We start from the raw sequence: 27,987 nt of genomic DNA, 5'->3' as shown, positions 1-27,987 counted from the left end.
TCTGTCCACACAGAATGTCCCCCCAGACCTGTCCATCTGCACCTTTGTTCTGGAACAGTCCCTATCAGTGCGGGCACTGCAGGAGATGCTGGCCAACACGATGGAGAAGTCTGAAGGGGCAAGTACCAGCTTTCTGTAGACTTACAGTGTTTTGATGAGCTCAGCTGCTGCATGAGTGTTTCCTCTCGTGGGGTTTATCATCATCTTTTCCCCCAGATGTTAGTGGTGCCTATATCTCCTCAGGTTTGACTTCATCTCTATCAGGCAGACTTGGTATCTTAAAGACTTTAAAAATATCTGACCTCAGTTCACCTCATGTTTATGTCTTTGGTTTGACAGCCTCTCTGTGGGCTTTTGTGTGTCTCCTTACATGTTCTGAGCTGCAGTGTTGCAGTTTGACTACTTGCTTTATGCATGGCTGTTTCACTGACCTTTGTATTATTTCCCAGTGCCTCTAACCAAGGGACTGTGTTCTCAGCTGCTTTGTGCAAAGCTACCACAATTTCATGGCACTGTTAAGTATTTTAAATAACAACATTATGATGATAAGGTTTACTGAATTATAATTTTGCAAGCAGCATACCATCTTCTTAAGAAAAATTAAAGTTCTTATTTTGTCTCCTAATGTTGATATTTTCTGAAAATCTATTTAGTTATTTAGTTATTTTCCATGACTAAATAGACTTTCAAAAATATCCATTTGTGAAATTTTTGGCTAATACCTATTCCTAACCAGTTCATTAAAATTTGGATTTCAGCAGGAGGATAAGTGGTCAACTAGATTTTCTGTTTTGTTTTCTGCTATTCCTGTCACTACAGTGTCTCATAGTCTAATAAGCCACACATTTCAGGAATACTACTGAAAATTGTCTTTTACCATTATTGACCCATATATTATTGTTGTTGAATTATTTTCCCACCTTGGGTAAGTAAAGAAATTAAAAAGTGATGATACAAGCTGTTGTGGTAAAACATATGCTTTAGCCTTAGCATTTAAAAAAATCACCTTAGGACTTGAATTGGTTTGTTCATTAATTCTAAGTTAACTTTAAGTTTTAACATTCTATGAGATATAGAAGAGATGCTTTTGTGATTTTTATTAGACATTAGACTGAAAGCTATTTTACAAAATTCCATGTATTTTGTAATATTTTAAAGTTGACTTTGGTTACAACAAAATATAAAATTTAAAATTATCACAGTAAAATATATGAAATTTACTTCCCTTTGCAAATTTCTATTCTTTCTATTATTTTAGGGCAGGCTAAATTAGGAAAGAGCAAAACTTTCTCAATGCAAATAGTTAATTTCTACCTGGAATAACCTCTTCTGGTTTTTAAAATCATAGAAGCATACCAATTTTGAAGTACAAATCTGTATTTATAAAATAAAACATAAAAAGAAACCATTTTGCTTTTTATCATGTAGAAAAATGTATATTCCCACTTACCCATCTTTATAGATATGTCTTACCTTATTTGCCTTGCATTTAATTTATCTATTGTAAAGCTGCTTTTGGTAAATTTAACACCTTCAGAAAGGTGGTTTTTTTTTTTTTTTTTTTTTTTTGCCTTTTCTAAATCATGAGGTTGAACTAGGTAAGCTCTAGATATCCCATGAATATATGAGATTACATGAAATACTATTTTAGGATTTGTGGTTTTAGTATATTTATTGTTAGAATTTATTCATTGTTGGACTCTTCTCCTGATATGTTATTTAGCTGAGTTTAGTTTAGAATGGTTTTCTAACTAGAAATTTTCTAACAGATATGAAGTGGTGATTTATGTGATATGTGAATCCTCATTTTACGAAACCTACCACAGCCTGCATGGTATATTAATTAGGACCTATAGCTTCGGAAAAATCTGCTATTGGAAAGAAATATATTTAATGGAGCCGAATTCTGCTGGAAACTGAATCTTTTCAGAAGAAACCACGAACAGATAATACAGACAGTTTTAATTATGCTTAGAATGAGTTTCAAAATATTTAACAAATGCTTTGGCACAAAAGTACCTACTTACCAGTGTTGAATGTGGGGATGCTATGAGAAATTTAGGACATATTATGGGTGATTTTGACTTGGAGCAATGATTATTTGCAGAGAGAGAGGAAGAAGGAAGGGAGGGAGAAAAGGAGAGATGGAGAAGAAAGGAAGGGGAGGAAGCCATTTTCCATTTCAATAGTCATTTTAACCTCAGCTAAGTGTCATGTTATGTGATTAGTGGATGCTGCTGGCATCTGTAGGTATGGTCTTTTGGACTCAGTAGACATGCAGATTTTTTCTTATGTCTCATAATGTCTACTTTAAATTCATTATGGAACTGTGATGGCTAATCCTTTCATCAAGCAAATTATTTCTGATTTAGTACAAGATCTGCAGTAGATTGTCTAAAGTAGAGAACCCCTTTCCCACAATGCAGTGTATCACAAAGATAGGCTAATTTTCATGAAATTATTTCCTTCTGTATAAAGTAATAGTGCATCAAGTAGAACCTCATGTGTTACCTGACTCCCCACTCCTTTCATGATCAGCTTTCTTTCTAAAACTTTGTTCTTCCTATTTAATATTTCTTGAATTCCTTTTGTAACCCTGTAAATTGAATCATACTGATTTTGCTTAATGTTCTGAGTGCTGTGAAATACAAACACACTTGGTAACAATACAGAAAAGTTTCCAACTTGAAGCACACCTATGTGTCTAAGGACCACTTTGCTCGTAGTGTCTCAGAATAAATGCTTGTTCTTCACAAATGTAAAGAGAACCTAGGATGAACTTCTTAACATTATTCGTGACAGAGAAAACTCTAAAGATTATTGCTAGCAAAAGAAGAGATGTCTAACTTGAACAGGAAAATATTATCTAATTTATATGGCTTTGATTCCTTACTATGACTGTGAGTAAAATAACTCACATTTTCATGGCACTGAAATCATTCTGAACGATTTTTATCTAAAAGACTTTCTGTTTAATAGAAAAATATATGTTAAGACAGAGTTCTAGAGGTGATATCCATCTATGCATATTATATATGTAGTAGTCATTTAGGTGTATAAATAATTTCACTGAACACCATTTAGTGTTTGTTCCTTTTCAAAGCATGTTGACATAAATGGTCCAAGACTTGTTTATCTGAGCAGATGTTCCCAGAACCTTGAAGACACTGAAGGTAGAGACAGTCCATGGAACGAGCAGGAGAAGAAATGCACCTGTTGAACTGTGTCCATTGCCCTTTACTGGTTCTCTTTTGTCTGGACTTCTGTATATGCACACCTTTTTGTTGTTGTTTTGCTCTCCCTTGTGTTCCTGCCCTCTGGGTCTTATGAGATTCTTGATGTCTCACCTGCTTCCAGTCATGTTTCTGTGCGATTGGTCCTTCTCCAGCTCTGCTTTTCATATGCTGCCTTTGCAGAGCACTCAAAGCAGGGGCTAAAGATTTCTGCTTCACCATGTGTTCACTCTGTGATTGGCCCAGAGTGAGGGCAAGTCTTCGTAGAGTTTGAGTAATTGTGAAATAATGAGGCATGTTGAATAGCTCATACAAGGTTAGCATGAATTTAAAGGTGGCTATTAAGCTGCAGAGGTAAGCTTCCACCCATAGTCCTTGCACCTGGGAGACTCATGCAGGAGGACAGCTATGACTTTAGGACAAGCTCCATAGTAAGTTCTAGGCCAGCCTGGACTAAAAGTGTGCAACTCTATCTCAAGAAACAAATGAGTGTCTACTGTACTTTTTATTTTCCCTATACATAAATACTCAGTTGGCCTGTTACTACCTCTCAGTCACCTTTTTTTCTAGTCTTGACACTTCCTTTTCTTGTATCTGGGCTAATTTCAGCCTCCCTTTACAACCTAATATCACAATTGGCTCTGCCATACAGAGATTGACAGTTTAATGATAACATAATTATTTTAAAATGGAGTCAGTGTGGCTCTTTCCTCCAAATTGAAATATTTCATCCTGGGTGAAGGCACCTTAAGACTTGGGAAGTAAATGAAACTTATAATGCTCAGAAAGTTATGTCTCAGGAAGCTCCTGAGACAAGATTCACAAAGCCACTCCCTAAATTTGTGTGAACAGTAGCAAACACTGGGTGAGGAGACTTTCCAGTTGGTTCGTTCATCTGTAAGATGTGTAACAAGTTCCAGGATGCAGTTTCCTAGGCTGTCATCCAAGCTGGAGTGGGCTTTCACAGTGGTAAAGCTGCCTTTGAGTCACCCATGCCCCTGTAAGTAGCTCCAATAGACACACTTGTTCACTCAGCTAGAAGTAGGTGGAATTATATCATTGGTTTGTCATTTGTGCCCAATTTGGTAGTAGAAGTGAAAATAGTGATTCATTTATTTGTATATTTGGTTCAGAGTTTATAGTTACTCTCCACAGGGTCTGAATTCAGTTTTGTTCAATGTAGAAATAATATAAAGGATGCATGCACACCCAGAATGCCTTCTGTGTGCTTGACTTGTGCTGTGTACTTTAGTTATATTAATTAATTCTCACTACTCTATGTGGGAAATGTTATTAATCTGCCTACTTCTCTTCATAATTTTTTTTTGAAAAAAGAGGCACAAAGTAATTAAGTAAATTCTTACCTTACTTGGATGTGTACTTAGGGAGTTTGCTGTAGAATAAATGTGCTTAGTCACTACAAGACGGCATCAGGTTCCATAGATCCCATCTTTTGTTCTTGCAGATATATAAAATCATCTTCAACCCTATTACTTTCCTGCAAGTTATTCCTAAAGATTTGATAAATATGGTTGCAAAAAACTCATTTATGACACCTTGATGTCTAAAACATAATTAAATAATGCACTTTTTAAAAAAAATTATTTATTTATTTGAGAGCAACAGACAGAGAGAGAAAGAGAGAGAGAATGGGCACACCAGGGCTTCCAGCCACTGCAAACGAACTCCAGATGTGTGTGCCCCCTTGTGCATCTGGCTAACGTGGGTCCTGGGGAATTGAGCCTCGAACCAAAGTCCTTAGATTTCACAGGCAAGCACTTAACCACTAAGCAATCTCTCCAGCCCAATAATTCACTTTGTTGTTTTTTTTTTCAAGGAAGGGTCTCACTCTAGCTCAGACTGACCTGGAATTCACTATGGAGTCTCAGGGTGGCCTCAAACTCATGGTGATCCTCCTACCTCTGCCTCCCAAGCACTGGGATTACAAGTGTGTGTGCCATCGTGCGGGTTAAATAATACACTTTGAATGTTCTCAGAGTACATGTCTCAAAGAGATAGTGATTTAATTAGCAGAATTACATAGATGCCTTAATCGTCCACATTTTACAGTTGCCATTTTTCACAAAAATGGACATATATTTGTTTATTACATGGGTCTGTCAATAATTAAGTCATTGCAGTATTTTGTTCTTTTAATTAGAAGACATTAATTAGAAGTAAAACATATTATACTTAATATTTCATATAAAATAACAAACCACTTTAGTATACTGAAACATACAAATTACTATGAATACTTCTCAGCTCCATGTGGTGGCTCACGCCTGGAATCCCAGCACTCAGGAGACTATGGCAGCAGGATTGCTCTAAGCTTCAGCCCAACTTGGGATACACAGCTTAGACAAGCATGGGCTACAATGTGAGACCTTGCTTAAAAAAACTGATGTTGGAAATGTGCTATATTCCTGGCAAGTTTTATTTTTTGTCAGAATTCAAGAATAGCTCAAGGAAATCAAATTGTTCTGGGGAACAAATTTGAAATGATTTCACATTAATGTATATTAATTAATATTAAACCTAACTTCTTTTGGACATTAAACTAAAAATTAAGGAATATTTCAAAGTGATAAGATTTTCTACATACTTAAATCATTCTTCATTGTAACACTATGATTGTTTTTGTAACCTTTCAGACATAAGCTCATTGATGACAGCCCTCACATGTCACTTATCTTTCTAGCTAGAAAGTACTCCCAAATCATTTATTTAAAAAAATGTTTCAAATAAATTTTAAAAATGTTAAAAAATTTGTATTAAGTAAATATGTGATTAGAATTACATTGACTAAAGAGTCAATTCAACAACATTTGAAACCACATTCTAAATTTTATAAATTTTAAAAGCATAATTTATGATTTACATTAAACTACCAATATTCTTAACTAATGAAAAAACATGTATCCTAAATTAAAGTGACTTAATGATAATATTTTAACATACAAGATATAAGAGGCAAGTATTAGTTAATTTTAATTATTTAATTAGTATTCTTTGAATATACTATAGTACTTTAAACAGTCCAACCAACAATAAAGTGGCAATAAACCAAATTGAAAAGCAGCAAGGTGCTCCAAGTAGAAGCAGCTACTCCAAATAGGAAGGAGAGGTGCTGACATGTATTGCAAATATCCACTCCTAAATAGGATATGTAAACTGTGTCATGTATGTGCTATAAGGGATGCCTTTTCAATATATTATTGTTACAAGTAGTTTTTAAAAAAAGAATTTTCAACAAATTTTATGGACTTAAAAACCGCACTGTTTCTACTACATTGTGTTACCTGTCACATGACATATGTGCTTGTGTGGAATAAATTGCTGAGCTTGAAATAGTCAACTAAAATAAAAATAAATCCATGCCAAAGCAAAAGTCAAAATCATTAAGCTTTATTAAACTCGAAAAGCCACAGAAATAAGCAAATGCTATTATTAAGTTTTATGTCTTTTTCTGAAGAGAAGTGAACAAATAATGCTTGAAATAATATCCAATCAGAAGCAACTTCTGGAAGGAAGAGAGTTTAATTTGGCTTACAGTTCCAGAGGGTAGAATCTAGCATGGAAGGAGCAGTAAGATGGTGTCATATCTTTACATCATCAGAGGAGAAAGAGAGAGAGGGGATGGGGAGAACAGCAAGCAGAATGGGACTATAAAACTTCAAACACACCCCCAGCGATACACATCCTCCAGGAGGGCTCACCTCCTCAAGGTTCTAGAATAGTGCTACCAGGTGGTAATGAAATCCTCAAACACATGAGCCCATGTGGGACATTTCACAGTTAAACTACCACAAATGGGATAACTTAAGGAACATGGACATAGCAGTTTGAATGTATGTGTCCATAGAATCAGGCTTGAAACCTTAGTCTTCAGTGGGTGGATCTCTACTGCCATAGAGGCATGTCACTGGGTGTGGGGGGCAGTGCACAGATCTTTTTTTTTTTTTGTTAATAAAGTTTTATTGAAACACAGCTGCATACAATCACATACTTGCTATCCTCTAGATGCTTTCTTTTTTTTTTTTTTAAATTTAATTTATTAGTTTTCTTTTCAGTAAATACAGGCAGTTTGGTACCATTATTTAGGCTCATCTGTGATCTACCCCCTCCCATTAGACCCTCCTTATTATTGAAAATGGGTCGTGCATTGTGGAGTTAGCCCCCAGTTATTAGTATGATAAATGTCTCTGAAAATCATGACCCAACATGTAACTCTGACATTCTTTCCGCCCCCTCTTCCGCAAGATTTCCCTGAGCCATGTTGGGTTCATTTTTGGTCTGCTTCAGTGCTGAGGTGTTGGGGGCCTCTGAGGCTCTGGCTCTCTGATTTGGTAGGAGTTGATTTTTCTCTGAATTGATCTCCTTCCCCTTTGTGCTGGTATCCAGTTCACAGGAAAACATCACCCTTGCTTATTTCGCCAGTTGTCCTTAGTTTCAGTTGGGCCCCTTCTCTTGGAGGCCAGCCATAGGTATGTTTGGGGGTGGATCTGTACTCCAGCCCTAAGGTATAGAGAAAACAGTTGGAGCTCTGGCAGTTCGTGCATGCTGGTGTTGGTGTTTGCTGCTTGCTTGGTGATGTCTCATGGCTTTGATCTATGAAAATGAGCCAGCTACTTCCACCATTGATGGTATCCCCATGAAATTTGTAAGCCTGAAATAAACCCTTTCTTCCCATCAGCTGCTTATGGTTGGATGTTTGTCCCAGAAACTCAAAGCTGACTGCAACAATGGGGTATCCAAATGCAGCAGCTGTATTACCATATGGGGAAGATGGCAGTCTCTCCATGGCTGCATAGATGTATTCCCCTCTTCAGTTAATCTTCTGTGTACTGCATCCTGTCACAGAAATCATGACCATATTCAGCAAGGGAAGAATTACATACAGCTGCTAGAAGGTGTAGAACAGAGTGACTGAGATTCTAGGTGTGTGCCCTGTGGCCCTCCCCACTCTCTTCTATATGGGAACTTCAACAGGCCAAATCCTTTTTTTTTTGTTTTTTGTTTTTTGGGTTTTTTTTTTGTTTTGTTTTGTTTTAGGCAGGGTTTCACTGTATCCCAGGCTGACTTGGAATTCACTCTGTAGGTGGTGGTGTACTCATGGAGACCTTTCCTACCTCAGCCTCCCAAGTGCTGGTATTGAAGGTATGTGTTCCCATGTCCAACCAATAGGCTTCATCTTAAGGATCGCTTGCTTGTAGTCATGGCTGCTTCTGATGAAGATGACGATGGCTGCCATGCTTAGAGAACAGTATTCAGCAGTGATCCCTGTCTAGTACATCCTTAAATCTGTTAAATGCTTAGTGGGCTAGTATTTTTATATATAGGTTATATAACTTTACTTTTATTTATATGGGAAAAAGCAATTCTCAAATATTCACTATAACTTACACTATCTCAAGAGGCTGAATGCTGGTTGCTTTCCTGGTCAGATGCATCCTTCCCTGGTAAAGCATAAAGACTGCCATGAGGATGAGGCTAAGATGCCAGTAATTTGACACATTCAATAATTGATATGACATTCAGCCACTATCATGTTTAAAGCATTAGTACATGAACACACACCTTTGCTTCATTTGCATAATTGATACTGGGATATTGAAGTGCATGCAGTTATAATTCGAAGAGCTTAGGGCTGAAACATTTACTGAACAACAGCTCTCTGTCATATATGTAACTGTGAAACTTTTTCCATGGTCAAAATACCCATCTCTTATATAGTCTCTGTTTTACTGACATTTGTTTACAAGAAAGGCAACTTTCAATGAAGAAGCAAAGGTACTACTATGTAATTCTGTGCATTTGAATGTTGTGGTTTATCGAGGAGGTCAGTTTAATCAGCATGTGATATAATAACAGAGACACAGTTATGTAGTATTTTAGATAATGAATTTTGAATATATAGATTCTTTTACTCACTTCTGACTTTTTCTCATAGTTTTGTGTTTACAACATTATATATAGATATATATTTACATGTGAATGTTTCTTAAGAAATGGCTAGGAAAGTTCTGTGATCAACTGTTTCAGAGCACAGGGACTTGAAGATATTTGGCAACTACTGAGTCCACTTTTATTCTCTCAAAGTTCTGTCTTTCTTTTTAAACAAATCTTTCAGTGGATGGGATACTTCTTTCACTACTTTATTGAAAACTTCCACTATTCTATTATTTCCATTAAAACAACTAACAGGGCTGGAAATGGCTCAGTGGGTAAAGTGCTTGTCATGAAAACATGAAAATCTGAATTCAGGTCTCCAGAGCCTGTATAAAAGCCAAGAATGGTGCTGTCTGCCACCATTCCCAGTGTGACTGCAGGGAAGGAGAATGCCCATGCACAGGAGGATTCTCAGTGCTCACTGGCTGGCCATCTTAGCAAAGCCATGACCTATACATTCAGTGTAAAACCCAGTCTCCAAAAGTAAGGTCAAGAGAAATGACTTCTGCCCTGCATACACATACACATGCATGTGTAGTACACACAGGAACCCCATACATTTGAATAATATACCATGAACAGACAACAAGCATATGTATATGCAAACAAACCCCATGCTTGTAAAGCTTCTTATTTTGAGCTTTTCCCAACACCGTTACCTTTTACCATATTGTCAGTTGATGGCTCTCTTATTGACTGCCTATCTATCTAATATAGATTTTTATCTATATTACAGTATAAACCCAAGGTGGGGCCATGCTGGGCATTTGGTTTGTTTAGCTCGCTTGCCACCACACTAATACTTAGGATAAGTTTGTAGTAGATATTCAGTATTATTTCTGACTGGAAGGACTACATGATGGTTATTACAATGTTCTGATTTCCATACTTTTGGGAAAAGTAACTCTTCTATAAGAGAAGAACATATCAAAAGCATTTTATTGTCCAACAAGAGAGAAAAGTGTTCCTTTCCTCTCACATGAATGAGATTGGATAGCACAATTTTTGGTATGCACATTTCCTTATCCTAGAATATGTTTCTAAATTTCTGGCTGTTCTTTTACTTCACATTTTTAGAGCACTGATTGGTAAGTAGAGTTACCACAAACCCTCCCTGCCACTTCAGCTATTCTATTGTTAGCATCTCAAATGAGTATGTTTTTGTGATAATCAGTGAGGCAATGCTGGTACATTTCTGTTGACTAAAGATCTTAGTGTATGCAAGGGTTCATTCTTTATGGTGCACATTCTTTGGGCTTTGAAGAATGTGAATGGCGGCATTCATGCATCTTCTCAGTATAATATAGGACAGTCTCATTGCTCTGGAAGTCCTCTGGACTTTATATGTTCTCTTATCCCTCCTTCACAGTCCTCAGATCTGTGGTTTTCTTTCTGCTGCCTCTGTATCAGTTACTTTCTCATCACTGGGAGCAAAGACTCGATTAGAAGCAACTTGTGGAAGAAAAATGGATTAATTTTGCTTAGAGTTCTAGAGATACAGTCCATCATGGTGGAGAAAGTCTGGTAGGCCAGGGTAGGGAACCATCATCTTGGTAGATAATAAGCAGAGAAAAGAGTGAGGCTGGACTATATTACCCCAAGGCCCACTTCCAGTGACTCACTTTACCCAATAAAACTTCACCTAAAGGTTTCACAATCTCCTGAACAGCATCACCAGCTGGAGGCCAAATGGTCAAACATATGAGCCTATGGGGACATTTGACACACCATAACAGAAATCTATTAGTGTTAATAGATCTGGAGATTCAGGAAGATTAATGTTTAGGTTGTCTTTTCTCTAATAGCTGAGTTATAGTCCTATCATTATCTATGATGGATGACTTTCTTCCTTGTATTTCTTGTGAGACATTTTTAATCATACATTAAATTCATATACAGTCCCAGGTTTGATACATAAGGCTAAATATCCATCCTAAAAGTATGTCTATTGTAACAATATTGATTTAATAGTTTTACATTTCATAAATGTTCCAGTGTTTAATAAGACTAGTCCCAACTCATTTTTTTCCTCCCATACATTGTTTATGTTCTTCTCAACTTTTTATTCTCTCAGTAGTATTCCTTGTGGTATTTAATTGTACTTAGTAATTCTGATAAATAGCCTACATGGAAGAGAGCTACTTTATAATTCCCTTAGCATTCATCATTTGAATTTGTTAACATGAAAAGTTTTATAAGAACCATTTTAACATATTTTATGCTTTGAGAAAGGAAGTGTTGGTAATTCTGAGTTTAAAATATGCATATTTTCCTGATAGTTTAGACATATTCTAGAAGCATATAAATAGTATTAAAGGAAGTATTTCTAGTTCTTAGTTCTCTGTTGCCTGACTTAAATTTTAAAATGAAAAATAAACTTCTAGGAATAAAATTTAGACAAGTTTTGTTGAATTAAGTTATGTGTGTTAGATAGTGTTTATTTCAAATATACAGGTTCCAGAAACCAGAACCAATGGCAGAAGATGCTTTCTCACTTTCATAGATCCAAGCAGAGAGATAACACCCACTGCTAGCATTGCAAAACCAACAGAACTCAAAACTGTTCTGAACACCCTTAAGAGAGCTGAACTACAAGATCCACCCTCAGTGACTATCTCTTTTCCCAGGGCTCTGCCCACTAGAAATTCAAGTTTCCAGCTCAATCTTAATAAAATGCCTCAGTCTATGAGGCCATATATTCAAACCACCACATTCTACCCATGGTGCCCATAGACTCATGACTATCTCAAAATGCAAATTGAATTTAGAACAACTTCAAAGGTCATCATAGTTTTTATTAACTATAATGTTTTTCAAAAGTCCCAAATCTCATCTGAGATTTTAAGACTGTCTAAGTTACATACTTCTAACACATAATAGTCCAGAGTGAACATTTTCATTGAAAAAAAGCATAACAGGAGAGACTGGACCAAGAGAAAATCAATAAACATCAGGTAAACATCAAACATCTGTAGTTCAAGTCCAATAGCCATAACTAGTGATGAAAATCTCTGGATTTCCAATTCTGCCCTTCCAGCTGGGCTAGGGGGTCATAGCCCAGGAAAACATCCTGTCCTGAGCCATCAGCTTTCCATGGTAGTTGTTGCACAGTCCTGATATATTTAAAACATTTTGAGTCTCCACTGAAAAACACTTTCCATCTTCACAGCTCCATGTATTGGTTTTACTTGGCCTCCAAACAGGGATTCATGTCTCCTTCCCACTGTCACATCACAGCAGCAACTGGAACTGGGTTATCTTCATACAATGATGGCCTTATTGGGTCTCTACACAAGAACCTCACCCTGCTTCACATTATCATACCTTCAGCTCCTGGAACCTTGTACTCTCATGACCCCCTTCCCTTCATTTTTCCTACTTTAAAAACCATTACCAGGTGAGCAGTGGCATAGCCCCATTTGTTAATCCAGGGAAGAAATATACCTTGACCTTGAAGAGCAGTACAAGAATTCTTTCTTAAAGTAACCTCTGTAAGGTTTGTGAATGACCAAAGACCACACAGGATCTCTCTGAAGCAGGGGAAAAACTGTTTATTGGGGCCTGAATTGCTGGGCTGTGTCACAGAAGGAGAGAGAGAGAGAGAGAGAGAACAACCAGCTAACTGTGCATAGTTTGCATTTTTAGAGTTTTTCCTTTTGGGAGGGAGATACAGAAGACAAGGGACTGGGAATACAGGGGTCAGTTGGGACCAAACAGAGAAGCTAATTAGTCAGAGGGATAGAGATCAAATGGAGGAGGAGGAGATGAGCCAGGTTGTTTCTGAGATAAGATAGGGGGTTAGGCAATATAAATATCTAAAGTTGTATCAATGAAGCTGCTGCTATTCTCTTCCTTCATTTCAACTCCATCTTGGGACTCCTTTCCTACCTAACAACCTCCTTGTAAAATAATTTGTATTCCTATTTATTTGATCCTTACCTGGGTTGTCTTTACTCTCAGGGATCTTTTGTAAGTCTCAATGCAAAGCAGTTGGCCCACACTTTAATAGAGGCAATCTGTTTAATATTTACAGCTTTAGTAACCTAAATCCAGTGTCTGTGCCAGTAACTTTAAACTTGCTTGACTATTTCCTGTGTTAAAAAATACATCTTTTATATCTTTCTGTTCTATACCTTCTGCTAAGCACACCAGTCCATTAATATTAAGTTCAACCTTGACCAAATTCTCTGGGCTTGGGCAGAAGATTACCAATAGCCTTTATACCAGTATTCCAACAAAGTTTAGTTCCAACAAAGTTTAGTAAGTCTTCACAGTCCTTATTTAACTGGAAACGCTCTGCATTTGGCTTTTTCAAATTCTCATCAGAGTAACCCATCAAGCTCTGCTTACTGCACTATTATAAAACATCTCGAAATCCAAAGTTCCAAGTCTTTCATATTCCTCCAGTACACAAATTCTAAAGGACCAAAACCCACATGGTCAGATATGTCTCAACAATGGCGTCATTCTTTGGTACCATTTTTCTGTTATAGTGAGCTTCACTTTGCTGGACAAATACCTAACCAAAAGCAGCTTATAGGAGGAAAGGGTTTTATTTCAGGTTTACAAGTTTGCAGGGAGCACCATCAATGTTGGAAGAACCTGGCTCACTTACATATACTCAAGCAAAGAGACACCATCAAGCAGTCAGCATCACAAAACCCCCAGAGCCCAAAACTGCTCTGAAGACACCTTGTAGGGCTGAACTACAGATCTGCCCTCCCCCCACCCCAGTGGCATACCTCTATTCCCCAGCAGGGCGCTGCCCACTGGAAACTCATGTTTCCAGCTCAGTCTTAAAAAAAAAAAAAAAAAAAAAGAAAGAAAAAAAAAGTTTATGGGGGCATAGTCTTGAATGGCTATAGATAGAGTGCAAGATCCTGAAATGGGTGTGGTCATTTAAATCTGCTTCTGTAGTTGGAAGATCTTAAAAATGGGAGAGCTTTGTCCAGATAATGTACAAGCAGAGTAAAGTCAAAAACTTGGATAATGTGTAATTCAGTGAATTACTGGATTTACTTCTGTGATTTTATTTGCATTTGCCTAATTAAATTAATGGTAAAGTTTTTCCTCAAACTGGTGTCAAAAATATTTTGCAATCTCATGCATCTTAAAAAACAAATTACAGTCAATATTCCAGTAATCAGGGTATTTATTATCTTTAACACAAATGCTATGTGCATATGTCCTAATTCAGTCCTTTGTATTTTCCATTTTGAAATTGCTTGGCCTGTTCCTTGTAGTTCTTAGGAGAGACCTTACTTTTAGTTTTGGGACATCTAGAATTCTGTCACTTGAAAACATTAAGATGAGAAAGAGGAATAAATAAGGAAAAGGTTCCTTGCTATTAATTCTTTAAAAAATTTATTTGCAAGCAGAGAGAGGGAGAGAGAAAAGAGAGAAGGGGCATACAGGGCTTCCTGCCACTGGAAACGTATTTCAGATGCATGTACCACTCTGTGCATTTGGCTTTACATGGGTACTAGGGAATTGAAGCCAGGGTATTGGGTTTTGCATATTAGTGCCTAAACCTCTGAGCCATCTCTCCAGCCCCTTATGCATTAATTCTACTGGCTACAGGGATGAAAGCAGATATAAAAGTCCTTAGCACTATCTCTCTGGATTCTCAATAAGTACTAGAATCTTTTTTTTTTTTTCACTTACAAGGGATAAACTCTGTTGAAATTTAATACATTTATGTAAGCTCTAATGGTATTATAAAATTTTACAATGTAAATTTCATTTAATTCCTTATCAACTGGAAGTTTGCCTACTTATTTAACAAGCCAGTAGACAGCAAAAAGTAAACATACAATATAGATGTGTTCTTTAGAGGAAGAAATTTTATGGGCTCCAAATGACTTTTTTAATCTTTTTGTTGTTTGTATCAAACCCTGCATGAAAATTTTGAAGAAAGAAAATTTTTATTTTTTTCCAGATTGTAATTGACAATTATTTTAGCTATGGGGTGGAACAAAAGAAACTTACTAATATCTTAGAATATTAATTTAATATTACTTAATTATACGATATTGTTACATAAGAAATAGGTTCAGGAACATTTGGAACTTTTGAGATAACTAGGGCCTGAGACCAAAAATCCTAGTTACAAAAGAAATGCACTGAAGTGGGCCTAACATTTTTAGAAATGTAGGGTTTTAAATATCCTTGTTATTAAATGCATAATAATTTAACTCAGAAAGTGGGAAAGCATGAAATTGCTAAGCATGTCCTAAGGTACTAGCTTTTCTTATAACCTGATGAAGTTACTAATTTTTGCTGGATTATTTAAATACCATAGATATATAAGTAATAACTAAAAGACTGATTTAATCAACAGATGTTAAGGGAAAATGGTGTATCAAAATATTTGATTAATGTTAAAAAGAAGAAGAGAGAGAAAAGAAATAAGAACATATGGTATTAAATCTGTTCTGAACTTAAATCATGGTGATGGTTTATGGTTTTCTGTACTAAAAGTCCTGAAATTGTGCAGTTTACATAAGTGAATTCTTGGCATGTAAGTAACATTTCAGTTTCTCTCTGTTATTGTTTATTTTGAGAGGGCTCCATAAAGTCTTGCACATACAATTTAGGCAAGAACTCTACCATTGAACAACACCCCCAGTAACAGCTATTATGAGGTCATGAATGAAATTGTTACTTCATGTTCCAAAGTTAGTGTTCCACAGCACTTCTCCCCATCCTCCTGCTCTTACATTCTTTTCACTCCTTCTTCCTTGATGTTCCCTGGGCCTTGGAGAGGGTGGGGTAGATGCCCCATTTAGGGCTGAGCTTCCAACATCCCCTTATTCTCTTATTCTTAGGACAATTTATAAGACTGCCATGACTGATACCCAAAGCAAAAATACAAAAGCAAACATACAATAACAACAAAAAAACAGCTTTTCTAACCAAGGCTGAGAGCAGCACTAATCAATGGGCATAAACTTAAATATTTAAAAGGTATTGTCATGGGGGCAAAATGTTCATCTGGCAAAACAAATGGAGTAGCTTCCTCTCTAGGGTGTATGAACACTCCAGTCACAGGTTTTTGACTGTACCAGGCATTGATGCCTGCCCATGGAACAGGCCTCAAATCCAATCAGAAAACAGTTGGTTAGCCACATAACAGTCATGCTATTGTACCATTAGGCACATCTTATGGAGCACGTAGGTTAAAACCCCTATATGATTGGATAATCAATTAGTTATTCATTTGTATTACATGTTTTGTGAATTTGGTAATTATTTAGTTTTGAAATTGGTCAGTTCTTGTGATTTTTTTTTTTATCTTTCAGCTCTGTTTAAATCATTTTTCTCTTCCTTGTTTACAGAGATTTAATTAATTGATTTTTGTTAACATTGATGAGACATGTCATGAAATAGCTCTGCATTGCTTGTGCATAATTATAACTGTTCTGTATTTTATTTAGTTTTGACACATGTGAGCCATTTGTCTTGTCTTGTGTGTCTAGCTGACCATTTACCTCCCAGCATCTGCTAAGCTTATCTGGGTGTTTGAATAGAGTCTACTACTATTACTATCAAAGCCTTGCTCCTTGGAGAATGGTTTGTGTTTTGTAGTAAACATCATTAAACAGCTTTTATTCTCATAAGAATTAACTCTGACTCTTGATTACCAATTTTTTTTTTTTTTTTTTTTTTTGGTAGGGTCTCACTCAGGTCCATGGTGACCTGGAATTCACTATGTAGTTTCAGGGTGGCCTCAAGCTCACCCTGATCCTCCCTCTGACTCCCAAGTGCTGGGATTAAAGGTGTGTGCCACCATGCCTGGCTGATTACCAATTCTTTCTTCTGATAAATCCTACAGTGCTTGTCTTTGCACTGAAGAGTGTGTGCTTATATGTGTGCATAAGATGGTATGACTAGCATTTAAAAGTGAACATGCCATAACATATATTTGATAATCAATGGTGTCTCTATAATCTGGCATTTTTAATTTTCCTGATAAATATGGAAAGGAAGTCTCTTTTGTTTCATTAAATTGTTTATTTGGAAAAAGAATAAATATAAGAATTTATCCTTTGTGGGTAAGAAAATATGTGATAACTGACCTGTGTTCTTTTGCTTCTGTTAATCCAAGGAGATTAAAGAAAAGTAGATTTATCACTGGAATACGTTTATATTTAAAATGAGAACTTGAAACTTATATGTCAATGATAATGTATAAGGAGAAAGCAGGTTTTTCTCATCAGTGAAGTGTTCCTAAATAACAAAAGTGTGTTTTTAAAATGCAAGGAAAGGGTAAGTTTAGAATATATTTTCCTGACAGCTAAATAAATTACTGAGAAAGTTAGAAGTTTGTAAGTAATCTATTAAATTTCCCAAGGGCTTTATAAAATTCAGTCTGAATATTTAGGCTGAGACTCATAAAATCACCTTCTAACATAAAATATCCTGACTCTTTACATTATATTTTTATGATTCATACCTTCCAAGAGCTTAGTTATTAAGGGTTGTAGATTCTAGTGCAATATTTCTCCCCTAAGTAGCATTTACTTCTTATTGGATTAATGTCTTTTCTAAGGTGAAAACAAGAGAGACCAATCAATTAGCACATTCTTGAAGAGTCTCAAACTTCAGTTCTAACTGGATGTCAATCATACATTCTACAGAAGGGAGTGAGTGATGGCAATTTATTTTTTCACCTGAGTATTCCTCTGTGAATCTCTCATTATGATGATCTGCTAGGACTCTGAGGACACAGTAGAAGATATTCTTTTATTACTTATGATTGTTCTGTTTACACTATAAATACATTCATAGTCATTTATTTTTAAAGGGTCACATACTTATTATGAAGATAGCATACATTCATTAGTAAATTTAAAATTAACTTCTTATTTAAGTTCAGATTATTTGACAATGCATGCCTTTTTGTTATATTGTGAAATTTTATGTAGTGCTCAAAAGAGTAAGGTAAGAGAAATCTTTCTTTCAATGTGGTGAGAGAAATTATCATGAAGTGTTATGTCTTCAAATTATTTTTTTCATTAAATAGAGATTTTTAGTAATGGTCCCTAAAATCAGGGGGCATAATGTGTTTTATAACTAGGAAAGTGTTCAAACTCTGCCTTTGAATGTATTACATTATTATTATTTTGTTGTACTGTTTCAGTCTTAGCCTAATACTTTATGAAGTTTTGATTACTAAATTAATTGAGATTATAAATGCTTGTTGAAGTTGTTGCTAATTTAAAATTTGAACACTGTTGCTTAGCCTATAAAATTGGAAGTAAATTTTAGGAAACAGGTCACATTTTAATTACTTTAAATGACAGTCAGTGAAATGTTGCAAGGTGATTACTTTTTTTTAATTTATTTTTGGCTTTTTCTTTCCACAGCAAGTTGATGTGGAAAAATGGGTATGTGTTTCCATGTATCTGCAAAGAAATTGTGACTGAAAAGTGCATGTTTGCTGTTGCCTCTAATCTTTTATTTTGCTTCCTAGTGTGGCTTGTACTTTAGTGTTTAAACTAACTGCTCTGCTGTAACAAACTGCTCTTCAGGTCTCCAGTTGGAACCTTCTTAGTTAGAACCTCATATGACTTGATTAGCTTCTTCTGAGATGGAGTCTGTCAAAGCATTCTCCATTCTCAGAACCACATAGTTTTATATAATTGGCTTTAATTATATAAATGACACTATGCTTCTGGCCAACAAGAAAGGCTTTAAGTATGTTAAGAACAGTGACTGTTTCATCTGAAGAATCCCACAGATCAGCCCTGATCATTTTTTCCATCAACTATAAAACAAGTAGGGCTTTTTCTATAGTGGAGTCATCTTAACAAGTGAAGGCAGTAAGCTGTATTATGTAGAAAAGGCAGTTACAAGAGGCAAACTCAGAGGGCCTAACTTGTCAACAGTGTGGACCATGAGGACAAGTTACATTGTCGTCTACTGTTAGGAAAAAATAGGCTCAAAAATACAAGAGGGAGTAAAAAGAGTGAGGAAAAGAGAAAGAGGTAGAGGGAGAAGCAGGGATGAGAGGGGAGACAGAAAATAAGGAAGTAGACAAGAAGGAGGGAGAAAAGGAAGAAAAAGGAGATGGGAGGGGGACAGAGCTAGGAGAGAGATAGTGGGAGGGAGAAAGAGACACAGAGAAGAAGAGATCATAGTCCATGTAAGGTAAGAGAAATCTTTCTTTCAACCCAGGAATTTGGAGATTAGAGTCTCAGCAGAACATGTATACCCTCTCTACTTTCCCCCAATTACAAGATAATACAAATTTTCACTTTTTTTTTGTGCTGTCTTAATAGGATAGTCACCTGACTAATAAGTTGCTGCTTCCTTATCCCATCACTATCTTGGGACCTGTTTCTCGTTTTGAGAGTTTTGCCTATTTCTCTCCTTCCAGGGGTCCTGCAGGAATGGTCCTATCTAGCTCTGTGTCCACCTGGTTTCTTGTGAGACTGTTCCCTTCCTCTCTTTCAGATCTTTGTAGCTAAGTGTTTATTTAAGTTACCATTTCCATGAGGACAGCATTTATATTGGTCTTTAACAACTTCTACATTATATTCCTGGGGTTAGGTTAAATTCATTATGTCTGAAACTCCTGCTACCTCTTCCACTGTTCTGAGAAATACATACCTTCCTTGGTGGGAGTTACAATTCAAAATGAGGCTCCACAATTTTCCTGTTTGACTGTTAATGTTCTGTTCTTCTAAGAACTGCTATGCCACTTCCCTGCTGACTCCCACTTCACTCATAGCATCCTAAAACATATCCCTGTTTCTGTTTGTATTTGCTCGCTTCAGTTGTTGTACTTCTGTACCATATCCAGTTTATATTTCTAAAGCAACCGCTTGACCCTCTCTTAATTTTGTTGGAAATATAGTAATATTGAAATAGGCATCATTTGGATATATAATAAAAGGCTTCTTCAAGAACTAAGAACATTGAAGTTCATTGTTTAGATATGTGTTAGTGAATTTCAGACTACAGTGATTCCTCAGGTTTGGAGATTTATACATTTCAAATTTTATGATTTGGCAACTGAAGGTTTGAAATTCTACTACAGTAGACATTCTGGAAGGGCATCAGAAAATAACATCTCTTGGCACCCTACCTCAGGCCTGTCAAAATTGCTCTGTGGGGCTATTTCTCTCTTCTTTGTGTTAAATTTAAATAAGCTCTATAGACATCCTTGGATTCAGAGTGAAATGTTCCACAGGCATTTCACATCACACAAGCCCTATTTGAGTCATCATGATGCCCTGTGGGGGTGAACCTGAAGGTTTGTCCAGGTGGGGAGCATAGGCCATTTCTGGAAGGAAGCCTGGAGGCAGGATGTGTGGGAAGCAGCTTCTCTCTATGTCTTCCAGTTCTTCAGGACCCTCTTCTGCATCCTCTTCAGGTGTTGAGGGAGGGAAAGAGTAGGGGAGGGTTAGTTGGAAGGCTTTCTGATCATAGTGTTATTCATTGGGGCTTAACTGATGTCTCTGGGGTGTTGCTGTCACCAGAAATTACTGACCTGTCCTTCTCCTGCTGCATTGAGATGCATGTCTTAGAGTTAATTGGGACAGGTCTCTTCTTCTTTTGAATTCTTGGTGTCTTCTGGAGCAGTTCTCTGCTGGCTGTGTTCAATGCTGTACCACTTACCTATGGTAGTATTGACCCTTCTCAGCTGCCTCCCCATGGGGGATATAGGAAACATTTCATCTCTATCTCTATACATCACTGTTATACTGTGTTCCAGCTTCCGGGGATGGTGGTGTCCATCACCAGGCCTGTGGTGCAGGCAAGCTCAGGCGGGAGGCAGGACTCCTAGCCTAGTAGTCTTTTATTCTCAGATAGCATCCACTTGTTCTCTAGTCTACTAATAGTCTGAAGCTGGTGCTCAGCTGAGGGAAGCTGGCAGATTTGCACCCTTTTCTGGTGGCTCCTGACTAAGTGGTATTAACAGTGTGACTTAGGATGTGATGGTACTTGCCATTGTTTCCTTCTGCTACAGGGGACCCATGTTAATATCCATCATACTTGCTTGTCTAGAATATATTCAATAACTATAGATTAAGACTTATAAAGACCTAATAAAACTTAAATGCATGCAAATCTATTTACACACATTAAAGTGGCTTATCTGTAGATTCTCCAATACTATAATTCTAGATAACTTCATCTAAGTTCAGCCCCTCTCCTTTCCTCCAACTCTTCATCCTCTCCTTCATCCTTCATTTATTCTACTTCATTTCTTTCACCAGTGTCTCTTTGGAGCATCGAATGGGACTCTTCCCACATAAAAGAGAATACTAGTTCTGAGTCCTGACTCCTGGCTTAAAGAGTATTTAACTTATTTCTATCTTGCCTTCTGCTGCCCTTTCCTATCCTATAGCATTGTCTTCCAGCATCAAGGCCAGGAATTTCAGGTCCTACTTGGGGATAGTAAAGAATAGAAGAATAAAATAGACTGACAGACCAAATTATGTTTTTCATTTATCTGTTTTTTAACTTATAATGATGCTATTATAATTGTTATTTCAGATGTTCCTAACTCAATTAAAAATAATACATTTCACACTTGAATATTAATTCATGCTCAAAATAATTTTTAAATATATCATTTTATATCCTGATATTAGTGATCATTTATATTCAGGCTATAGTCTGGATATAGCACCAGCTTTATATTTCTTCAGGTCACTATGACCCATATTTTCTCTACAAAGGTCACTTTATGCTTCTTAACCTAGAAGAATTCCCTATTAAGACAAATTGGAAATAGAAGAAAATCTTAAATTGTGTTCTCCTTCATTTCAGATAGCCCTGCGCTCTGTAATATAAAAATTGTGTCACAGATAAAATATCATGTCTTACAGTAGCTTATCAGCAACATTTATTTTCCTTCACCCTTGTGAAGCAGAAGTAGTTAATTATATAAACATACACATGTCAAATCCATTATACTCAGATGGAAAGACAGCCTATTTAAATACTGTGTACAGAGTTATTGATAGGTTAAAAAGACAACAGTTGTTATAAATCTGTCAAAAAATTCTTTTTTAAACATACCCATACACATGGCAACTAGATGCCAGTGAGTGACACAGAGCTTCTCTGCAGGAGTCATCAGCATGAGTGACACAAGAGTATTTCTATGGGAGGCGTCATTTGTGAGCTGTTCTTCATCTGCTGAATTCTGAGCCCTGTTCTGACGCATGCTTTCTAGACCTTCCATCAACATGACAAGGTCTCACTAGTGTATTTTTGGATATTTTCTGTAGGGAAGCCTTAGAAAGTTAATCATTGACATGGAATCTTATCATCCTAAGAGCAATAGTAGACCTTGTCTATATTATGATACATGGCACATGTTTTGAATTTGAAATTGTTCACACTAAATTACTGTGTTTCCTCAAAATATTGTGACCATCAGGTAAAAATAGCCACCAACACGTCTAGCCTTTGGTGATGAGATAACTTCTCTTTTTCTCAAGATAGTAAAGTTACCAGATAATTCCTTACTCTTAGAGGCGATGCGACAATTGGAAGATTCTGGGAAATCCTGGAACCCAGATCCTACCTTCATATTGCATGGAGACAAGATGTCAAAAAAAAAAAAAAGGTCTGATTTTTTTTGTTGTTCTTTTATTTATTTATTTATTTGAGAGTGACAGAGAGAGAAAGAGGGAGATAGATAGATAGATAGAGAGAGAGAGAGAGAGAGAGAGCAAATGGGCGCGCCAGGGCTTCCAGCCATTGCAAACGAACTCCAGTTGCGTGTGCCTCCTTGTGCATCTGGCTAACGTGGGTCCTGGAGAATTGAGCCTTGAACTGGGGTCCTTCAGCTTCACAGGCAAGCGCTTAACCAGTAAGCCATCTTTCCAGCCCCTTGACTTTTGATGAGCATTTTATGCGTGGAGCACAGCTTTCTATGTCTTTAATGGAAAATTTTTGCTAGAAGGGCTCCCAAGCCTATACTTTCCCAATTCTCTCCAAGTATTACTTTTTAATTTTTTTGAGGTAGGGTCTTGCTCTAGCTCAGGCTGACCTGGAATTTACTATGTAGTCTGAGGGTAACCTTGAACTCATACCAATCCTCCTACCTCTGCCTCCTGAGTGATGGGATTAAAGTCACGTGCCACCGTGCCCAGCTTCTCTCAGAGTATTGCATTTAGTTCTTTTTAATGGCAAGCTTCCCAAATGTATGTTACTTTGCTGATAATTATTTGTCTAGTTTTTTACATTTTTTTCATTTTTATTTACTTATTTGAGAGCAACACACACACAGAGAAAGAGACAGATAGAGAGAGAGAGGGAGAATGGGTGCACCCGGGCCTCCAGGCACTGAAAACGAACTCCAGACACATTCGCCCCCTTGTGCATTTGGCTAACGTGGGTCCTGGGGAATCGAGCCTCGAACCAGGGTCCTTAGGCTTCACGGGCAAGTGCTTAACTGCTAAGCCATCTCTCCAGCCCTTGTCTAGTATTTTTGAGGGGACCTGTCAATAAAAGTTCAGTTCAAGTTTAATATCAGTTCGTATGTAGAAGTATTAATTTTTTAAAGCCTGTTTTCATGACACTAAACAGAAATATTAGTTAAAAATATCATGGAGGCCTGGCAGCCACCACTATGGTGAGGGAGTTAAATGAATTTCTTTCTTACTTTGTAATGACTGATTTCAGTATTCTCTTAAAAAAATTATGTGTGTGTACATATATATATATTTGGTTGCAAGCTGAGATAGAGAGGGGGAGGGAGGATGAATGAAAACCAGGGCCTCCAGCCTATGCAAATGAACTCCAGATGCATGTGCCAGTTTGTGCATCTGGCTTTACATAGATACTGGGGAATTGAACTCAGGCTTTGCAGGCAAGTGTCTTAACTGTTGAGCCATCTCTTGAGCTCAATTTATGCACCCTCTTGATGTACACTGTTTGTTACCAATATAAAGCATCCATTGCAATTTAACGTGGTTCCATACTTGGAAACATGTGATTTTGACAAGAAAATCCTTTAGGTCTTTAAGAGCTACTGTACCAGTGACTCCAGCTTACAGACCAAAGAAGACTCTGGTGCTTTGAATCATGCATTTGTCTTGGAAGCACCATCCATGCTTGTGCTCAAATGGAATTCTAGCCATGTCTCCCCCTGCTTTCATGCTGGGTGTGTCGGTGGTCATGCCTCTGCTCTTACTACTACCTGGAATGTCATTTAACCTGTTAGGTCTGTAGCACTTAAATGAACTTTTGATACTGTTACTGCTACATGCAGTTTTTCTCTAAAGAATTAAAACTTTTCCCTTTGTGTTTCAATGTAAATTAATCATCATTGAAAATATTCTTCTAAGGCAGAAACCAGGCCATGACTCTTAAAGTATGCCTAAACTACATTTGTTCTTATTGTGATACTCCACTTCATGCTATGGAATTTGGGCTCCTGTCCCCTGAAATTTTTATGACTGAAATACATCAAATTAATCTTTTCATTATATTTGTTATAAGCATAAAATGATACTCTCAGCACCAAAAGTGGCCTGTACTTCAATGTAAATCTATGTGTCTTTTCTTTCCCTTCCATCATTTCATTCACATTTTAAAGGTTTCTTTTTCTCATTATTCTTTTCTTTCTTCATTAGACTTAAACAGGGTTCAGATTGCATTTAGTAATATGCCTACCTTCTTTTAATGTGTTTTGCTTTCTTACTCACCAGTAAAAGATTCCTCTGGGGTAGCTCATAATGCTTTCACTTTAATAATAGCTAGAACTTGAGCCAAGTTATCCAATAAGAAATTTGTACAGAAAGCTAATATAGGTAATGCTGCCAATGATCATTCATGCTCTTGGTCATTTCTGAAAAAGTCTTGTGCATTTTATGCCTGTTCTTTCTCTTTTTATAGATGTGTCCTTCAACACTTGATATTTGTACTTTTCATTCTATATCATTTCATATGTAATTTTCTTCCTTCTGTGTCTTATTCTTTCAGAAGACATGTACAACTTACAGATTCTAAAGAGAAGACCTCAGTACTCTGTTGAACAGTATTTTGTTAATCCATTGAAATTTTAAAATAGTTCAATTTAGACAAAAATAAAGAGAACAGTTTTAGAGAACCCTCAAAACCTAGCTCAATTAAAAATAAATCTCATGAAGGAAGTATCTGTATGAGTCATGTGCTATATAGCAAAGTGTTGATTTTTTTGTTTGTTTCTTCAAATTAAGTCATAAGAGTGATCTAACAACTTCTCATTGGGTAACATTCCCATTATTGTTAAATTACATGTAATCATTACCTGGTCTGTTTTGATATTAAAAGTAAGTGTTATCATGTCACTTACCGTTGATACAAGTTATAACTAAACATCCTATATTTTCTAAGCCAAAATAAAAAATTCTTTACAATTTTCCATTAAAATTATAACATTGAAAATGAAAAATACCATTCTCAGTGGAATTATTATTTAGTAACATATATATTACCATGTGTGTATGTTTAGGAACACAGCTATAATCTTTGCAAATATCTGTATTAGAGAACTTTCCCTTGGTAATTTCTTTAAAAATAATGAAGATAAAACTATATTTTCCCTGTAGAACTTAAACTTCCTGACAACTAAACCCTCCCTATATTTGTCATCTGTGTACTCCTCCTAGGATCAAGTCCAGGAAACTTAGGTGATCTGTGAACAATGAATGAAGACATATGCAAAATGTTTTATAGAAGAAAAATGAGCTATTATAATTTATGCAAAGAGAATGTGACATTTTAGGAAAACAAGAGTATTCATTTTGTGATTTTTTTTTCTTTGGAATTCACCCTTCATAACATGTTGTGTCTAATGAATTACTCTCTGTTATATGCATGAACAAGGTGCACTTCATTGAAATCCAACTTACCTGTTTCTTCTGATCTACCACTTTTATTAAAATCTGGTTATGTTTTGTTTTATCCCTGCATTTATATGCAAAAGATGAAATGAAAGTTTTTATTAGTATTTTCAAAAGATAAATTTAAGATTATATTTCTTAATACTTAGATGTATTATAAATTGAATCCTGAATTACAGTAGAGTGGCATGTTCTCACAAAACACACCTAAAAACTAAGGTATAAATATTTTTTTAAAACATTTTGCTTGCTATAGCTTTTCTCTAGCATGTAGTCAAATATTAAGTTTTTTGCAATAACACAAAGAATTTGCTTATTGTTTACATAGCTCCATGTACTACAATAGAGTTGCTTAAATAAGTGATGCTTTAAGATAAGTCTGTGAAATGACTGATGTTTGTTATTTTTCTCTTTCCTTTCTGCCCTCACAGAAATGCATGATGAAGGTAAGCCTCTGGCTGCTCTGCTATGTGTAAATTTTTGGTTCAGTGATGTACATTTGCTGTCTCTTAGGATTCATAGTACCTTTCTTTACATTTTAAAGTTTAAAAATGTCAAATCATATGTTGGAACTTTTTATCTTTTGTTTTTTCGAGGTAGGGTCTCACTCTGGTCCAGGCTGACCTGGAATTAACTATGTAGTCTCAGGGTGGACTTGAACTCACGGGCAATCCTCCTACCTCTGCCTCCCAAGTGATAGGATTAAAGGTGTGTGCCACCACGCCCGGCTATATGTTGGAACTTTTAAGTATAAGTAAACTTAGATTTACTTAGATTTGCTTAGATTTTACAATTTAAATAACTTTTGATCTCTTTGGGTCATATTGTAATTAAGTTTGATTAGTCAATTAATTAAATTATTAAGAAAGTTTAAGAGAATTGGTAGGTAGCAGGTTCAAATGAAATGTGCTAAATGAATTACTCTTTAGATTGGAGCTTTATTGGTATTTTAGTATTATGCATGATAGGGTCCTAAGAGGAGAGGAGGGAAGGAGCAAGGGAGAGAAAGATTTAAGACTCAGAGTACAAAGGGAATTGTCTATTTTTATGAGTTTCTGAGGGAAAGAGGTGTGTATGAATACAGACTACTTGAAAGAAGTCATGGAAGCAATGGATGAAAATGTAGAATATGAGGAAGGCCCCTGGTCCTTCAATGTCTGTAAAGAGGAGTTCTACCCTAAGGTCCTGATAATCAGGGTGAATTAGGGAGAGTCAGGAAGTCATCAGATAAGAGAGTAAAGTTTAATTTAAGGTTGTCTGCTTGCTTCAGCTTTGGGCAACATCTGACCTCTTAAAGCAATAGGATCTATAGAGTCTGTGATCTGATAGTCAACATTAGCAATTTCCTCAGTTAAGATATATGTATTTTTAATTTTTTTCATTTAGAATGTTCACTCTGGGGACAATGTTGGCTATTTGAGGACACTTGTATGAATGTGACAGAAACTTATCCTGAGATATTAGAAGAGCCAAGAGTAAACTACTTCTGGTTATTCTAGAAGTGAAAATTTAGCTTGCTTTATTTCTCAACTATTTTTTTAAATAAGTCTTTAAAAGGAGATATATGAAAGAATATAATGTACCAGGGATGTCACTGAATGAAGATATTAGAGAAGAATAAAAAGACTAGAATATAGTAGTATGTGATATATACTTGAATTTTTATTTGTGTTTTTATATGTCAATCAGTGCTCCTATAACATTCATGAAGTTTACTTTTCTCTTAAATCTGAGAAACAAATACACTAATTTATATTTAGCTAATAAAGGCTTACTATAATTTATAATATCAAAAGCATATTAGTTCAAAAGATATAAACTTGGCAAATACTAATAGACATTCTGGATGTGGGTTGAAAAGGTTGCTTTAAGTAAGGCATAGAGTCCTTATGCATTTCCATGCTTAGTTAACATTTTCATTCACATTTTTCAGACATTGTGGGTTTCCC

At 36.2% G+C, this 27,987-nt stretch overlaps 1 protein-coding gene across 5 annotated transcripts in view; it reads left to right on the top strand.

The window, feature by feature from the left end:
* Positions 1–27,987, top strand: part of Ryr2 (ryanodine receptor 2) — a 737,098-nt gene that overhangs the window by 300,578 nt on the left and 408,533 nt on the right. For all 5 annotated transcript variants that reach the window (XM_045151997.1, XM_045151996.1, XM_045151994.1 and 2 more), the window contains exons 3-4: positions 14–118; positions 26,470–26,484. In XM_045151997.1, coding sequence (XP_045007932.1) covers positions 14–118; positions 26,470–26,484 — 120 coding nt within the window. The remainder of the gene's footprint in view (positions 1–13; positions 119–26,469; positions 26,485–27,987) is intronic.

This window comes from Jaculus jaculus, chromosome 6, assembly GCF_020740685.1.
Source record: "Jaculus jaculus isolate mJacJac1 chromosome 6, mJacJac1.mat.Y.cur, whole genome shotgun sequence".
Classification (NCBI taxonomy): domain Eukaryota; kingdom Metazoa; phylum Chordata; class Mammalia; order Rodentia; family Dipodidae; genus Jaculus; species Jaculus jaculus.
The sequence above is the reverse complement of the archived record's forward strand: the minus strand, read 5'-3'. Positions and strand labels throughout refer to the sequence as shown.